Source organism: Hirundo rustica, chromosome 6, assembly GCF_015227805.2.
Source record: "Hirundo rustica isolate bHirRus1 chromosome 6, bHirRus1.pri.v3, whole genome shotgun sequence".
Taxonomy (NCBI): domain Eukaryota; kingdom Metazoa; phylum Chordata; class Aves; order Passeriformes; family Hirundinidae; genus Hirundo; species Hirundo rustica.
This window is the reverse complement of record NC_053455.1, coordinates 6,865,617-6,883,849: the sequence shown is the minus strand read 5'-3', so window position 1 is coordinate 6,883,849 and position 18,233 is coordinate 6,865,617. Positions and strand designations below refer to the sequence as shown.

General features: G+C 40.0%; 1 protein-coding gene across 4 annotated transcripts in view; it reads right to left on the bottom strand.

Annotated features, from left to right (window-relative positions):
• SYNE2 (spectrin repeat containing nuclear envelope protein 2) overlaps positions 1–18,233 on the bottom strand; it is a 179,606-nt gene that overhangs the window by 128,279 nt on the left and 33,094 nt on the right. For all 4 annotated transcript variants that reach the window (XM_040067028.2, XM_040067029.2, XM_040067027.2 and 1 more), the window contains exons 7-24: positions 17,022–17,203; positions 15,214–15,410; positions 14,690–14,790; positions 13,872–13,973; positions 12,987–13,124; positions 11,990–12,154; positions 10,012–10,124; positions 9,157–9,313; positions 7,458–7,548; positions 7,111–7,298; positions 6,782–6,946; positions 5,406–5,579; positions 3,052–3,210; positions 2,615–2,788; positions 1,553–1,678; positions 1,256–1,411; positions 423–634; positions 86–161 (exon numbers count right to left, since the gene is read on the bottom strand). In XM_040067028.2, the coding sequence (XP_039922962.1) occupies positions 86–161; positions 423–634; positions 1,256–1,411; positions 1,553–1,678; positions 2,615–2,788; positions 3,052–3,210; positions 5,406–5,579; positions 6,782–6,946; positions 7,111–7,298; positions 7,458–7,548; positions 9,157–9,313; positions 10,012–10,124; positions 11,990–12,154; positions 12,987–13,124; positions 13,872–13,973; positions 14,690–14,790; positions 15,214–15,410; positions 17,022–17,203 (2,676 nt within the window). The remainder of the gene's footprint in view (positions 1–85; positions 162–422; positions 635–1,255; positions 1,412–1,552; positions 1,679–2,614; positions 2,789–3,051; positions 3,211–5,405; positions 5,580–6,781; positions 6,947–7,110; positions 7,299–7,457; positions 7,549–9,156; positions 9,314–10,011; positions 10,125–11,989; positions 12,155–12,986; positions 13,125–13,871; positions 13,974–14,689; positions 14,791–15,213; positions 15,411–17,021; positions 17,204–18,233) is intronic.

Below are 18,233 nucleotides of genomic sequence, written 5' to 3'. Positions count from 1 at the left end.
TAAGAGAAATAAACACTTTTTCCTCTTGGCAATGACCTCCCTTTAACAGAGCACTGTTTTCCAACAGCAAGTCTGGACTTCTTACCTCCTGTACCATAAGGGTGTCAATTTGTTGAGAAGAACCAGACTCTTCTCCATTCTCAGAAGCCATAATGGAGTTCCTACAAGAACAAAATATGAAATACAAAGGTAAAACAGTGCAGCTGCGATGAAGGGTAATCAAACATTCTACCTGCCAGTTTATGGAACTTAATACTAAGTGTTTAAATGTACAACTGGCCACATTAATGCACAGTACCATAGTATTTTGTAATACATTTAGTACATAGTTAGGTACTACCAAAATACATCAGAGTGTCACAAAATTTCTGTGCAAAAATGATTTCTATAAAGCTACAGCACAGCATGACTCAGCCACCCACCCCTTCTGAGGGGACTGTCCTTTTCCAACACGAGCCAGCAGCGCTGTGTAAGTGTCTGCCACCAGTTGTTGAACCTTTTCTAGCTTTTTTTCACAGTCTGCAGTGAGCGCCTGTATCCCCGGGACAGTTTCTTCTGAGAGTTTTGCCAATGTTTTAAGGTCTTCCAAAGACTCGTTAAGTTCCTTCATGCTGCCTTCATGTGAAAAAAAGGCCTAAACAAAGAAAAAATAATATAATAAGCCCATGTTAAGAGATAAGCAATTATTCTCATATATTTTTTATACTTCCATTATCTTCTTGGTTGAGTGCTCTTAAAAGTCTAAGCTGTCAAACCAAGAAACACACACTTATTTTCCCTTGGTTCTTTCTAAAATAGAGCCAGAAAGCAAATTAGGATTTCTGGCAACGTGTTCCCAACTATATTCACAAGACTACACTGACTCTTGCTTGATTTTGAAATTCATTACGTGCTACAATTTTTAATTTTGATCCCAAGTTTTCTTCACCCTGACATCAGATAGACGTGTCCTGCTGACTACAGAAAACATAGAATATTTTTAAAATATTCCTTGTCAATTATTATACTTTCCAGAGTGAATTCAAGATACACCAAAAATCTGGGGAAAAAAATGGAAAAAGGATACCACCTACTTAATAAGGGGTTAATTGTAAAAGTCTGCAAGAACACTAATATCTGCAGTCAAAAAAAGGTATAGAAATAAATTTGGTGGCCCACACAAGGGCCCTGCTCCACAGATAATGAACCCAAAAAAGGGGGATGAAGGACAGCAAAGCATTCAAAAAGAGAGGCAGAAAAGGAGTGTGTCAGGTACCTCATGTTCCTTGATGAGCCCTTTGATTTTATCCATACTCAGGAGTTTCTTCTCTTTGCCTAACTGCTTATTGATTTTTTTGAAAGTTGCATTAAATTTCTTTTTTTCCCTTTCTACTATGAGCTGGACGTAGGATACAATTTCCTGACGAACTGCCTGCAAAATACAAACCACATGGCTCCCATGAGTTGGTGAGAGTTTTACACAGCAATTAAAAACATCAGAACACACTGTGACAAGAAAAAATTGGTTTTCAAAGATGCCAGGCACTGGATTCTTATTCCTGCATTATCTCACCTCCCATCTCCTACGAACATCATCTTCCACCACCAGCTTCTCATGATCACATGAAATATTTTTCAGCTGTTCAGCTGCTTTCAAAAACTTGTCAAGAACTTTATTGTCCAGAGCATTAAAAGCTTCCTGAGAGGAAAAAAAAAAAAAGAAAAAGACATCATAATGAAAACAAAAAAACCCTGAAGGTAACTTATTTAACCAACAAAATGACATCAGCAGCATGTAAAACCTGTGAATAAATCAGTGTATACATTACACATACAGGGTGTGTAGTTCTGGTGTGGGTGGGTACAAGGGCATTCTCCATCCCTGCTTATCTGCAGAAGGTCGCAGTATCAGTGAATGTTTTATGGAGAAAAGCAGGTGCTGTTCTTGTAACAACTTTTAGGGGAAAATTTGGTATCAAAGACAAAATATTAAGTTTGCTGAACTCTGCCTCTTCCCTAGGGAATACACAAGGCGGCTGTTAGCACGTGGGTGAAAGGTCTCCAGCAGCACCATGGGATTCTCCAGCAGCACCATGGGATTCTCCAGGGATTCCTCATGGAATGAGGCTCTGTGCCCTCCTGCTCCCCCAGCTCTCTGCCAGACCAGGCAACACAGATATTGGGCACCTCCATTTCCAACATCCCTTTTAGAGATCCACGTTTTGAGACAGGACATTTGATTTACCAACTACCCTCTGGGAAAAAGAGGAGATTTCAGTATTTATAATAACCTGCCCATGAATTCAAGCATGTCATCCTTGATGGGAAGCTTAATTATTGATTAGGCAAAAAAAAAAAAAAAAAAAAAAAAAAAGCTGTAGTTCTGAAAATTATGGGTTCTGATGGAGCGATGGAATAATTCAGGACAGGACATTGAATAAACTGCCATATAGATTTATGTCTCTTCATTCAAGTTGTATGCCAAGTTAATAAAGTGCTAAATCAGAAAACCGAGCAAAGCATTAATAGCCAGCAAAAAAAAAAAAAAAGTCAATATTTTTCTTACTTTGGACTTTTAGAGACCACATAGCCCTCAGAAGTACTCAAATTCAGCTGGTTCAGAACACAAACCCACCTCATATCTTGAAATACACTCTTCAGGACTTAATTTTTGACTGACAAGTTGCACAGCCTTCGAAATGGAGGCTTCAAGTTCTTTCTGGGATTCTTCAAATTGGAGCAAAGCCTCCTTCTCTGAGGGTCCTTTCCCATATTTGGACGAGATGTTGCTCAGGTCACCCATGACAGCCTTGGAAGAAAGAGACTTTTCAGAACACACCTGAGTGTCAGTAATTAGATAAAGTCATTGCTTCATAACATCACTCAAGTTTTTCAAGTTGAGATACTGATCTTGGAAATGTTCTAGATTTGGCCCTGACAAGAGTCTGGGAGACTGATTCCAACAGCATAGAACCTCTTCTACTTTACATGACTGACAAAGAGTCTTCCTTATTCCATAATTAAAAAATTAAAGATTAAATCAGAGATATCTGTGTGCTTATAAATGAGTACCTCTACTTTGTCTCTGGCTTCTTTAATTCGTGCCTCCAGCCCAGTGGTGTGAGAATGCTGCTGCAACACCTGACCTGAAACGTTCTGCATCAGGGATTGCAACAACTCTTCTGCTGCCACAACTTGGTCTTGGCACGAGGATCCTCTTGCAGCCAAACTCTGGTGGAACAAAAAGCATTAGAAGCCTTTACAAGTGTTTATTTGTCTTTTTGTTTCGACAAACTGAGTGAAAAAGCCAGCCTTGATCATGGATGGTCGATACTTGGTACAGGAAAGCTTTATATTCCAGTTGTGGTCAGGGTACTGCACTGTAAAATTCCTCTGTGGAGAGAAAGAAATTTGCTGCCATCCACAGGGGATTCTGTTTGCTGAAGCAATTTCTTTCTGTCAGTGCAATACCCACTGTGTCTTTGCCACAGAGCCAATTAGATGTGTTTAAAGCGTGCTCTCCCATCCAAGCAGCTTCCCAAAGGAAACCACACATTTGGATATGCATCATCTGATCATGAAGTCATCCAAAAGCCAGCACATACCAAGGCTCAGATTCTCCTGTAGTATTCAAAACTGCAAGGCAGGAAAGCAGCTGGGTGTTCTGCATGCAGGAGTAGTGTGCCATGTTTGAATATTTATCATGAAAAGTCATTATTAGAGCTGTTTTGGTCTATGAATATTCAACACATTTCTCCTGTTTGAAGTTGTTAATTAGCATTCTCCTAATCATAATCAGAGCTTTATCCTGGATCTTGACCTACAGTACTGCAGGTAACGAGTGACCTGATCTCTCCTGCCCCCAGATATGGAGATACAATGCCAGCCACGTGTGTGGAGGCTGTATTTCAGGGTGTCCTTTGTTAATTTATATTTTTTTTGACAAACTAGAGTCACACTGCAAAATAAGGCTTGTTTTATAAACATATGCCCATGATTACAAAAAGATGAACAGATCCTTTTCGTCTCTCACACCCCCAAATCTGTCAGCTAAATGTTGCAGTAAAAACAGACGGGACTTTTGATTCTTCATGCAGAAAAGCTGAATTTTTATTGCATAGTTCATATTCTGATAGGCATATCAGAAGGCTCTGTGTTAAATCTAATTGGTTAACAATACACTGATACTCAGTTTATTGGTGGGTAAATGGCTAGGGTGTATGTTTATTAAACTTCCCTATTTTTGGTTAGTTTACATATTTTCTTCATGGATTCTCATGGGATAGACTCTTTGTTTTTGTAGGTGCAAATGGTTCTGTTACCAAAATAGACTGTTGTGCTAAGTGATTCTCATTTTCATGATTTCTTCACATGGGAACTTACAAGCTGGCTGCTAGCTTAGCTAGAGTTGTAGGGCTAAAACTGTATTTTTACAAGGTTTTTCTTTTGCAAGTTATTACCTACATGCAACAGCTAAACACTGTGCAAGAAGGCACAAAGCAACAGGAAACTAACACTGATTCTGGTGCACAGCTATTGCACATAGATTAAATGAAATATAGAGTATTTCTGTTTATTTACAGCACTTAACACAAAGGAGTTTCAGTGAAACCCCCTGGTGGTCACCTTCACACAATTAGGTTATAGAGGCCCTGTTGCAGAAGCAGTAAAGGCAACACAAGCCAGTGCTTCAGCTTTTTCAGTGCAAAGCTTGGCATCCTTGTTTTGTCTCACCTTCACTGGCAGGTGAAGAAAACAAATCAGACTTTGTATTGAAGCTGCTGAGTTATATACACAGATTTTCACCTGCCATCTGCTGGGAGATGGGGGTAATCCCAGGCAGAGAGACACGGGAAACAATAGTGACTAGTGGAATTTCTTGTTAGAAATTAATTTGTGCTCTTTGTGGATATTTACATGCCTGTAAGATAAGATTCCCAAATTCAGCACATGCTGCAGAAAATACTTCAAGTATCCCAGTTTTTGATGAGTAAGCCTTGAAAACAGCCAAGGTGTCCCAAACCTCCTCCCTACGTTGGAAGGTAGATAAGAAAAGTCCTGTATGACCAGGGGAACTACTTAAATTGGCAACTTGCAGAGTTCCAGTCTGCTCCAAGTGCTCTGCTGGACAGCAGTAATTAATATCACTCAAGAACAAGCTGCTGATCAGTAGCACCAACAGCATTTCCTTAGCACCTGCTTGTCATCTGGACACACTGATGGTGGAAGATTCACTCACAGCTCATCTGGGAGTGATCCTGAGAAACAACAACAAGGCACAAGCACTGTCTTGACTTTTTACAAGTATTACAGCACAAAATCCACATTAAGTTCTGCTTCACTCATGATGTCTCATTTTACCCCAGCCACAAAACCGTGCTGCAAGATGAAAATCTGAGGAACAAGTATTTTAAGCAGCATTTCACCTGCAAATGTTCCTCCGTCTCAGGCTCCACAGCCTCCTCGTGACTGATGTTGCTGAGCAGATGTCCCATCTCTGCTGCCCAGCTCTCCACCTCTCCAAGGAGCTCTTCAATCTTCTCCAGGCTCCCTGGAAGCTCCGTGGTCTTTTCAGCAGCCTTTGTGCTCTCTTCTCCAAGCTATCAACAAAGAGCAGGATAAGCCGTTCATTCCCACCATCTCCCCTCTGCCCTCCTCCAACACAGCCATCACTTGGGTCAGTTCCCAGCTTCAGCTCTCAACAGGGATCAAAGGAGAAATAAATGCCAAACATACTGGTAAATAAACCATGTGAGGTTCATGAGGCCCATGTCCCACCCGAGAGCAGCCACACTACCATGGAGAAAAACTTCTGGGCTGCAGCATCCCCCAGCCCACACCTGGGAATTATCCAAGAGAACAGCAGCTGGTGTTGGTCAAATCAAGATCAGGAAGTGTGCTGACAGTTTAATGGTACTGGCAGTCACAGGCCAGAGCTCAAGCATTTGGTCTTGCGTATTATATTAAAAAAAAAAATATATATAATATATATATGATAGTCATAATGTCCAAAGCAATGCCACAAAAAGAACTCAGGAAGCCCTTAAGACCTTAGACAGGCTTCTTACACCTTACTTCTCTGATTCCTCAATTTATTTCCTTGTAGCATCTCTTATTAAGGGTTTTTTAGCAAACTCTGGATTGCTTCCTTTGATTTTACTGCATTCTCACTAAGCTCATCTCCTACAAAAATGTAGTAATAATTTTTCAGCACCGTTTACTATCACAGCAGTACCTTTAATAAGTGTCAATGAAAGGCTCAAGTCAGAAAATTAAGAGTTCTAATATTCCCAAGCAGAGTGAAAATGTCATTCTTGTGAAAGCATTCTAGGAAATGTAATATGTAAAACACTAGGCAGGTTGTATAGGGATTTACAGCAGCCTAAAAACCTGTCAAGTGAGCTGGTGAAAAGTTGCACAACCTTAGAAATAGCTATGCAGCAGTAATTACTTTCTACTAGCTAAGACAGAGACTGTAAAATTTACCACAGACTAAATAGATTACTTCCACCCCCAGCACTGAATTAAGAGCTTTATTCTGCTATAAGATTTCCTTTTATAAGTGGTTTTGAGATTTCAAATTAAAAATTGAACATTTTCCATCCTGTTATAATGGCAACTTAACCGAGTCACAAAGACTAAAGAATGGGATGCTGTGTGTATCCTCTGTTCCCCAAGCTTTAAAACTGGCAACCTTAAGTTGACTGAAAGATTGATCAATCTCTGATTAGGAAGCTGGTAAGTCTGGAAGGGATGACTTTGAAGGCTGCATGGCAAAGAGCAATAGTAACTTATAACTCACAAAGTGTGTCTTCTTGATGAACTTTGCCCATCTCCTGTTCAGTTTCTTCAGCTCTTTGGCAATATTTGATCCAACTTGCTCTTTGCTAACTTCAATGAGATGGTTTCCAGCTTCATTTAAGGAACCGTGAATCGAATTCCTCTTTGCCAGGATCTCAGCAGGGATCTAGACAGAGGAATTGAAATCATTTAAAGCAGAACCCTGTCAAACATTTACTTCCAAAATGAGAAGCAGAAAAGTAACAACAGCAACCACAGTGAGATATTAATGTTTTTCTTCCAGGAGGCTTAAAGTATCTCTGTTTGTCCAAGAGAAATCCAACCATGTACCTCTTTTGGATCCTCATTTCTGTTTTCTTCCAGCCACGTCTTTAGTAAGTGGATGTTTTCTGTGTAATTACTCCAGGAGGACAGGACTTTCTGCAGCGTGGTGTTTACATTGGAAATATACTCTTTACACGTAGAAATCTTTGACTCCACTGTCTTCAAAAGTTTGCTGATTTCTTGAGGATCCCCAGCTAGGATTTGGAATAGGGGTTATTGTTATACGTTTGGAAACAGAGAAGTTAATTAAACAGAAGCATTGTTTACATGGAACAGTAAATGGAATTTAAACTGGCGGCAGCACATTAGTTCAGAATAGAGATCTTCATATCAACTTATGTGCATGAGCTTACCCAAGTCAGGACCACTCATGTTTTTCAAATCTTCACAGATGTGAGTAGCAGTGTCTAGCTGTGTTTCAAGTTTCTTTTCTTCAATGAAATTCTGCCCAAAGTGAAAAGTAACACTGGGTAACACTGAACAATATGGTAAGAAATACAGCTTGGGACACTTTTTTTTTGAAATACAAGCCTATGACCTCTACAGGCTAAATGTAAACTGAGCAAAGCCCACCCAGCAACTCAGCTGCACCCTTTAGTCTGAAACAAACTTGTTCTTTTACTCTGCTTCTGCTGAGAGTAAAGTAAATAGAAATATGAATACCTGAATGCCACTGCTTGAGCCACAGCCCTGCATGAGTCAGGACCGCTTGTTTCAAAAAGTTACAGCCCCTGGGCAATACTGAGAAATGGCATCTAGAACAAGCCAGGCAGAATTTAGTCACGTCAGTGAAAAAAGCAGTGAAAGCAAAAGGTGGGTTTCCCTGCATGCACAGACATACTGATGTGCCTCGTTTCTGACACCAATCAAGACAAACTGGCGATGGAGAGGGTGAAAGAGGAAGAAATGAGAGCAGAGGAGACTTGTGTGTGCACAGGGAATGAGGGTCGATCCTCAGCCCCTCTCTGTGTGAGCTGATCTCACTCCAGCACTCCTCACTCTTACAAATGTCCTACCTACCCAAGAGGCTACATAACAGCCTCCCCTGTGACTGTGACACACCTGGGCACAGTGTCACCACATCAGCCCTTAGCCAGGATTTCACATCATGGGACAAGAAAGTATGTCAGCAACAAGCCCTGAACTCCCTGGGAAAGCTCTGCACTCTATCAGCTTGAGCAAGAAATAACGTGATAGAAAGTATCTATGAAACCAACTGAACCAACAAACTCAGCACAGATTAACTCTCACTACAGGGTGAGGTTGACACTGCTCAGGAAAACTGCTGTTTTATACAACCTATTGTTGCCTCTTTCCCCAGTATTGAGGCTGGTGAAATTCCCACTAACTTAATTATGGATTTGCTAGTCTGAGGATCCTCTGAGAAAGTCCACTAAGATGGAATTCACAAGGAATCCCCATTAACTCGTGATGGGGAAAAACTGGAGGCATTTTCACCTCTGCCTCTACTCCTGATGCAATATCCTTTGTCAGTATTTGGGGTTGGGCAACCCATCCCCTCCTAAAAGCCTGCATGTGGCATCCAGTTTCAGAACTGAGCTAAGCATAAGATATAAAAGAACAAGACAATTCATATTCACCACAAAGCATAAGGAGGTATAGAAGCTGGGAAAAGGAAAAGGCAGCAGTATGAATAATGGTTGGTTTTGAAGAAAGCAACTATTGAACTACCCCAGAGAAGGTTCTGTGGTTTGGAGTTAGGGAAGGGCTGCTACAGCTCTATAAATAGTCTAGAAAGAAAGAAGTCTTCACAATAAAGTATAAAAATGGGCAGAGAGAAAATCATAGTCATGGCTTGTGTCACTTCTTCAAACTGAATAAAAACCTCCCATTCATAGGAAAATGGAAGATGTTGGGGGCAAGGAAAGCTTCTAGGGAAGTCTACGAGCCTTTCTTTGAATAAATCTGAGATTTCACCAGTCCACCATGCCTCTACCAACTATAGTATCTTCAGATGACATGATAAGATGGAACCAGAGAGAGCTGGGAAAGAATTACCATCGGGGTATAATACATACATCTGAAACTTACATTCCAATTTTCCAGCAGGGATTCCACAGACTCTTTTGCCCCGTATTTCACGTCCCAGATATTCAGTTTTAACTTCACCTCATTGGCAATGGCTGAGCACAGTCCATAGTGGTATTCAAGAAAAGTGCTGGGGTTTGTGGAACGAATATTGCTAAATCTGCAAACAGAAAATAGTTCCAAAAGTTTTATCCAACACCATTGGATATACATGGCACTAATATACCAGGATTTTATCCTAAAAAATCAAAATTACACATATGTAAACATTTCTTTGTTATGACAGGAATTAAGTTCTAAGATAGCAACAGTTCATTTTCTTTAAGCAGCAACAATTGACCAGTCAGTATTGTCTGCTCAGTGTATGAAAAACATTAAATGATTAAAAAAAGGGGCAGCTGCCACCTGTATGTCAAAGCATCTCAGGTTATGGATACAGATTCACTAGTCATTTTTTAAAATATCCTCCAACAGATATTTGGGGTTGTACAAGCTATAGACCACAGTGATTTTTAATACTGGAAACAAAAGTTTAGAGAATCCCCACCACCAGGGAAATTTTTACATTGAAAAAATTCAGGTTTCCTATCCCTAGTGGTTGTTTCCTAGCCCCACTAGCAAAGGGCACCTGAAAAGGTCCTGTCAATGAGCTCCACTCTGTACACATAATTAAACATTCATTGGACCAATGAGAGACCCCTGCCTGCTCCACTTAACAGTCAGCCTGTGTTTAGGTCGAAAATGCTCTTTTTTTGCAAGGCATGGATAACTTATGTGCTTTGTTCAGAAGAGCAGAGCAAGTCAATAGCACAGCTAGAATACAACATTTTGAAAAAGAGGGAATTTGAGCATCACAACCTTCTTTTCATTTCCTCTAATTTTTCAGGCAAGACTAGTGGCATATTCTTCTCATCTTCATTCTTAAATGATTGAAGAGTGTCCAAGTGAGAATCAAAACAATCCATCAAGCCCTGGGGAGAACAAGACATAGTAAGCCATTCATTTTGATCTAGAGTATTTCATCTGGGAATCTCCAACTCACCTGCTGTTAGGGAAAGAGCTATTACTAAGAACTAGTCAGCACAAGACAAGACAATTTCCTAGTGTCTTTACTCATTAAAGCGCAATAAAAGCATTTACCAAATACCTTCTAAAGTGCATATTTAGTGCAATAGTACCTAATTTCTCTTATCACTGTGCATCTGCTTAATTATAAGGACCACAGACCTTACATTACTCCTGCTATCAGGTTGTTCTTCTGCACTTTCACTATCATCTTCAGGAGAAAAAAAGCATCATTGTAACAGCTTCAGGGTATTAAGCTGTTCTTTGCTATCCCTTAGCAAAGACTGACAGCAAAACCTGTTGAATAAATCTATTATGTCACCTGCTCCATAGTTCATCTGACTGCTCAATAAATTTGTGCCTAACACCAAGCTGACAGGGCATCAAATTAACCATTCAATGGCCAGTGTCCCATGACTGGGGAATATTTTACAGGCATGTGTCTCAGCACCAAATTCCCTACTTGAAAATAAAACATAAAATGTACTGCACAGATGATAAGCCTATGTCTCTGTGGCACATTAAAAAAAAAAAGCTACAAGTTCATTTCTGTGTTATAAAATCTGCCACAAAGCATGTTAATGGAAATGGCTAAATCCTGGGACAGCCCTCAACCACAAAAATAGTGCAGAGATTTTTAATACTGGATTTTGTAATCATAACACTGCATCAGTCAGATAGTTATGAGCATTGGTGAATAACTTCCTAGATCTTAAGTAAAATTTGCATTATAAGGTACCACCTTGCCAATATGATCCCTACACACGACATACTAAAAGGGGAAAAAATTCTCAGCAGGACATCTTCCCATCAAGAAAAGTGGATTTGGTAGAAATTAGGAATTAATGTGTTTCTTCTTCTGAAAGAATGCAATGATTTTACCTATATGTTTAATGGGGAAAAAATGCCTTAAGAAATTACATCAGTCTCTCTATCTTATTCTTAAAAATGCTTTAAGTACTTAGATTACACAACAAAAATATTAGACCAAATGGCTAAAGACTAACAAAGCTGTTACCAGTTAAAAAACCATCTCTCAAATCAGGAACTGACTAGAAACAGTACAAAAGAGTGGTGTTATTAAGCCCCTTGCAAGAACCTCCACTGCCCATTCTTTCAAATTCTCATTAAGGACTATGTCACAAAACCAGCAAACTTGTTTATATAAAACCCAAGTATGGCATTATGATCACCAGCCAGGCATCAACACATATATTCTTTCAGAACTTTCAAACTCAAAAGGATGTTTTAACTATTATCTGTGCAAATATTTGAAGATCAGAATAAATAACTTGCATGGTATGAAGGTATCAAAATATCCTTGCCTTGAATGGAACTACAGAGTGATTCAGCAAATATTTAACTTTAAACACACAAACTTCTTGAACTCCCTGGAATGTAACCTTAAGCTCAAGTGCTTTTCTGAATAGGTATGCATTAAGCATAGATTTAAAGATCAAGATGCAATTACCCTGTGTTACTACTTAACACACAAACAAGTTGCAGGAACCACATAAAAAAGAACAGCATAATTTACTCATTCAGGCAGTACTCAAATTTAATCTCACCCCAGTGAAATCTGAAACCTGCCTTATGGACCCATGCAGTTATTTAATTAAACTCATAATTCTTCAAAGGTATGCTCAGAAGAGCTTTTCATCTTCAGAAGACAAACATATGCACACCACTTCCCAAAATGTCAAACAGCAATTCCATAACAAGTACTTTGCCGGGTCAAACTGAAGCAGAATTTCCTTTGTGATCAGCATACCTTAAATATTACAATTATTTCTCTGAAGACAGACATTGCTTTGAACGGGTCCTGCAAATCAGGCAAATCTTCTGCCTGCAGACGTTCCACCTCCTGGAGCCAAGCCTCAATGCTATCCAGAGGGGAGGGCAACATCTGGTCCAGCTTCGCTTTCCACTCGTTAATCTTTAAAAGGAAAACAAGGGGATTAAATCTCTCACTATAATTTTCTTCCCCATCTCCAAGATGCTGACAGAAGCTGTATAAGCTGGTCCTCAAGACATCCCAGGAGCCCACTCCCTCATGCCTGTCACTGTTCAAAAAAAAAAAAAGAGCTTCCAGTGAATTCAACTAAAATCAACCTTGTTTACATGAAATCCAGGTTTGCTCCCAGCCCGTAACCTCTGCAACACCACAGAGAATTTGGCATTCCTGTCCTTTGCTGGTGACCATCCCAAGGGCCAGCAACAGGAAAATTTATAGTGAACTAGTTGCAAAAATAGGGAGGGAAACAGAGATGAGCAGCTTTCTGTCATGGGGCTGATAGGGGAACACCTTTTCCAAAACCAGCAATTCCTAGCATGGCCCCACACATCCCAGTTTGAACCAACACAGCCAACCTCTCTGCAAAGCACTGACCAGCCAGGCCCCAGTAGATCACTGCCTGTGCTCTGAGCCATAATTATGTCCCAAAATAATCTTTTAAGCATAAATAGGCCAAAAACTTTGATCAGAAGAGATAACCAAGATAACCAGGTGCAGGGCATTTTCCAGGGATGTTTCAGTCTTGAGGGTCAGGAGGCAGAAGTAACACACAGTCACCTTCTGCCTCCTCTTGGGCACTGAATGCCACTCAGACTGTCTGGACTTCAGGCGCAAAGTCAAACCTCTTTTATCATTCCAAATAAAGCATCATCTCCCCACTTTTCTCAGCGTGAGCTCCTGGGGTAGACTTATGCTTTTTCATCCATCCCACATGCTCATGCTGGTAATGGGGTGAGTGAGAAACGCCTCTGACCTGAGAGATCACTTTATCCCACTCTTCCCTCATCTGCTGCTGGCCTTCACTCAGCTCAGCTTCACCTCTTTTTGATGTCAACACAGGCAGAAAGGGGATTTTCTCTTGGTTAAACGTTTCCATAAATGACATCATTTCCTAGGGATAAAATAGAAGAGTAATTCACAGAAGACGAGAGATGGAAGCTCAGGGAGCCAGGTCCTGCCTTTGAACACACTGGTATGAGTTCCATTAACTTCAAAGGGTGTGATGCATGCAAAGGCAAGACAGCAAGAGGCATTCCTGACTCCAGGCAGTATTTGGGTCTGAAATTATAGGTGCCATTCCCTAAGTCTGTATTTAACATAATGTCAGTGCAGGCAGAACACAGCCCTCCTCTCCCAGCAGGAGAAAGGGAAAATTCCTCCTCTCACAGTTCCCCATGGGCCACTTTATTACAAACTCTGGCTACAATATAAGCCAAAGGAAATTTTACTTCAGCACAACCCATAGCCAGCAATTCAACTACTCCTCTACAACATTAGCTGAGTAAACCCTACTGTTGCAATTAGCACAGAAATAGCAAAAGTAAGTCTGTGAAGGGCCTATGTGCTTGAATCTTGTCCAAGTCTTCAACTGCATTAGTTGTCTAAGACATTACTCTACTCTTCCCAAAAACTCTTCTCAAAATGAAATAGCATATCTCTTTTTCATAACAGTGAGAATTTTAGCCTACCTTTCCTTCAATTATATGAGGGCATTTAACAACTTCATCTTCAGATTTCCAAGTTTTCTTTAAAAGCTTATTTAACACTCCAGTTTAGACAATGAAGATGAAAAATATTAAAAATACTCAGAGAAACTGATTCTTTTCACAAAAGCTTCTAAACATGAAATGCAACTTACTTTGTACTTCTGGTAATATGTTTCATTCTCTGTTTCCACCAGCAGCTTTGCTAACTTCTTCTCCTGCGCAGCCAACCAGCCCATGGCCTCTCTTACTTTCTCCTGGTAATTGGAGCAGAAATTTTCATTTTTCCATTTTGCAAGCATTGTTTTTAATTTACTTTGTGCCATAAAACAACACTCATTGAGCAGATGATAAAGTCCATTGAAAGCTATTGAAAAACAAATAATAATTTCTGGGGACCCTGATGAATTTTGAGTCAGGCACTATTACATTGCAGGGATAAAGTTTTAAACCTGGCACCTGGATAGAGAAGACATCAAAAAAAGACCTGACTGCAGTTCTACTGAAAGGAGACTATCAGTATGGAGATATGTGAATAACCAATTAAACTCTCCTAAGAGAATATGGAGAATAGAAAATGTGTGTTTCTGGTCAGTGGTATCTGTCAGAGGTAACTTCTGTCCACTTCACATGTCAGCTAATAAATTTAAAGCATCTGCAAATCCGTCTGCCTTTCCTCCAATGTTTACACAGATTTCAGAGCATACATGAAGACACCAAAGCTTGCAAGTGTCCTCTGTAACAGTTAAATGAAAACAAAACAACCTGCACAGCAATTCTACCTGCAGGATCAATCAAAAATCTGTAACATGGAGTTTTTTTCTACCACACAGGAGCATCAGAAGGTCCAAGCCAATTCAGTCCTGTCAGTAGCAGAATCAGAGGATCTACTTGTGTTACTGACTCAGATATAAACTGGGCAAAGAAAGCAAATTCATTTGAAAATGCCTCAGTGATAACCCACACAACATACCTGCATGTCTTCTTCAGACTCAGGCAAATTCTTGGAGTATTGCAAAAACTGAGCCACGTAAGTCATGATTGATTTTTCATCCGGATTCACAACGTCAACATCTACAAGAGCCAATACACCATTTACATAATTATGCAGCCTTCTAGGCCTGATCACATAATTAAACACTATGCTGCAGTTATTAAAACACATCACCAGAAACATGTTTATTTTGCAACAGCTCACTTAACATGCCATTGACAGAAATTAATATGTAGTTAACTTTTTTTTTCCCTTGGGAATATTTTAATAGAACATGATTAAGTAATGAAAAAGTTTCTCCCATGAAGAGGAAAAGTTTCACATCCTTTCTTCTACATATTGCTCCTGCAATTGCTGCCAGTTCAAAAATCCTACAGTCCCTAAGTACAGCTGATGTTATAAAATAAAGAACCTCAGGTTTGAGCATTACAGCAAATGTCACTGTTCCATTTAAAACTTAAGCACTCCTAACAACAAAGATTTTTAAAAAACTGATCATTTACCTTCAGGCTCCAGAAGCCGTGGGATATTCAGCTCCAGTTCTGCAATTCTGAAAGCCTCTTTCAGGTTTTCTTTATTGCTTCTGGCTTTTGCCTTCTCCAGATCAACCAGACCTGGCCTCAAGGTTTGGATGATGGCTAAAAAAGCCAGTCCGCTTCGCCAGCTGGACTTGAAATCAGTGACACTGACAGAGCCATGCCTAGCCCAGAAATGAGTGGAAACAACATGTCAGGACATCTGAAGAAACAGGATTTAAGTACAAATTTAGAAATAGAATATAAATTCAGTAAAATGGAGTATGAACCAAATCCAAAAGCACCTTGCCTTTGAATTTCTGCACAAGTCAGACAACAACACAGCCAAGCGCAACAACTACTTGTTTTTACACTATTTTTACAAGATGACTATTTCTTTTTGTCTTCTACTGCATTCTGAAGATAAAGCCTTGCTGATCCAAATCCTTTCTAAATATTACCTCTGTGCTCAACAATTATGCATTCCATGGGTTGGAAAAGCAACAAGAAATGCACAGCAGAACATGTGTTTGTCTGTAAGGATACCAAAAACCGGCATTTTAGAAAATCCAAATCTTAAAAGCAATGCTTTAGCGCAGGAAAAAGTATTTGTTTTTCTCTTAATTAGCTTAGTGTCTTTAAATCATCTTTTATTAATGTTCACAGCCAGAGCAGTGCTGTGAAGTGCCCAGCCATTGCAGGCTGCAGTGAATCCTGGGACAACTTTCCAAAACCAGGCTGGATGTTATGAGTATGTTACAGCATGGAAAAGATGTGGGGTTTCAGGCAATCAAATTTAGTCACAAAACAACGGGCCAAGTCTCACAAGATTTGTTTCTTTACCAAAAACTACAGGATTCACTGGTAACAAAATATTTCAACATAATGACAGCTCAGAAATGATACTGCAAACCAGACTGCAATATTGCTGAAAAACAGGCAAATGAAAGAGGAAGATTACATGGACAAAGAGCTGGTTTTGATGTGCCAATTAATCTTCTGATAAAATACAGCTAGAAGGCAAACCTCAGTGCCATTCAACTGGCAGAAAGTGTCTGATGTGCTGATGAAGGCCTTTATCTCCCACCACTAATAACATGGAATATTAGTAGGATTTTATTAAAACACAGAACAACTCAAAGAGCTGTGGAAAAAGAGCTGACATTACTGTAATTTGAAAGATCCTGGAGCGAAGCAGCAGCCCTTGAAGAAAATGTAAATATCTTTATCTGCTCTAGATTGTGTGCTTTGAACAGCCCCCTGAAAGCAGCAGTGCTATCCGTACATCAAGCATAAGGAAACATCTTGATAGAATTAGGGACTAGGACCACCAGGATTAGCATGCTTCTTTGGGATCATGCAGTGTTTTGACAGAAAAGCATGAGTTGTGGGAATCATAGAAATCCTACGTTTTCCATCAAAACATATTAAAAAAACCCCTTGAAACTTTGTGAATCAGTGACAACCAGGAGGATTAAAGAAGTAAATCGTGCAAACATTCCACTAGACTTATCACACAGGAGCCCCTAAAAAAGAAAAGCCAAACAACTCAGATTACACTGTTATGTTTAATTAGTAAGAAGAGCTTCGCTTTATTATATTTAAAGGGCTCATGTCAAAACACTTGGGGCCTGATCGATGCTAAAAGTACTGGTAACCACAAGCGAAAGTTAAAGGATTTTCTGCTAAATTGCCACTAAGTAATCTTTAAAAACAGGGGGAAATATCACCACATTTAGAGGAAAGCAGTAATACAGAGTGTAGCATGCTAATTCTGAGTCTTGGATGGAACTTACAGCGAACACTGTTCTTTTGCCCACAACAGAAGAGCCTTTGTAGCAGACATCTTCCACCGTTCCTTAATTTTAGCACTTTTTTTAGCTGATCTGCTTGCCTTTGGAGAGGAGTCAACGGCACTTGAACAAGCAGGTGGAGGCTGACTGTAGGTACAGGCAAGTGTCCTGGCCAGTTCTTCAATCTGTCAGAGAAGATGGGAGACTTCATGAGGTTTCAATGAAAGATTACCAAGGAATCAACAGTGGAACACCACAGACAGAGAATTAGACAGGACTCAATCACAGCAGTAACAGTAGCTTCCCTGCCCCCCAAAATCAAACCAGGCTTTTTAATCTGCACAATATGAACTTCCCATGCTGAATTCCCATCTTTAGGCAATTTTTTGGCAGGATGTATTTACCCAAAGACTTCTGGATTATGCTGTGGATATCAGCAATGACATCAAGGGACATTCTCACTCAATTTGTACTCTAACCCATGGCAGTTGTGTTTTCTGCTGTCAAAACTGACATGTACTAGGCATAGTCAGAGTTTGCCTGCTCACTCAGAGTGCAGGAAAACCTAACTTGAGAGACCTCAGAGATCTCTATCTGGTTAGAGAAGCTTGGTTTACATAAAAAGGTAATTGCATAGGCCATGAGCAGCACAAGACTCTTTGGCATCAAAGTACATCTACCATGAAAAATATGGGCTAAATACTGCTAGAAACATTGTTTCTTGGTACTTTCCTGAGCCCCAGTCATTAGTTAATGCACCTACATTATTTCACTGCTGGGTTCTCCCTTGAAGCAGCTTGGCTCCAGCATCCTCTGCAGCCCTACGTGATGTTTAACTCAAGGCCCTATGCTTTCACACCTCCCCATAACCTCATGTCATGCAAGATGCACACTCTCATTGTGTAAGAAACATGACTATGACAGCCTTCATGTTATTTCAGGCAGCAGTACTGAAAAAAAATGAGAATTGTACATTGTAAGCACAGTCAGCACTGAGGAGTGGAGCTGCCTCTGAGAGAGATGGATGAGCCACTTCACGCTATCTGCTCTTTCTGGAGCTGTATCATGACAGACCTTAGACAAGCTAAGTTTAACCTATTTTTTAAGTGGTTACTTTTAAAAAAATCGCAGTATCTTTCCTTCCTACCATTTGCAGCTAGATACTGTTCATCACTGCCACCCCTTCATTAGTGCATCTCCTCCTGGAGCTGTCAT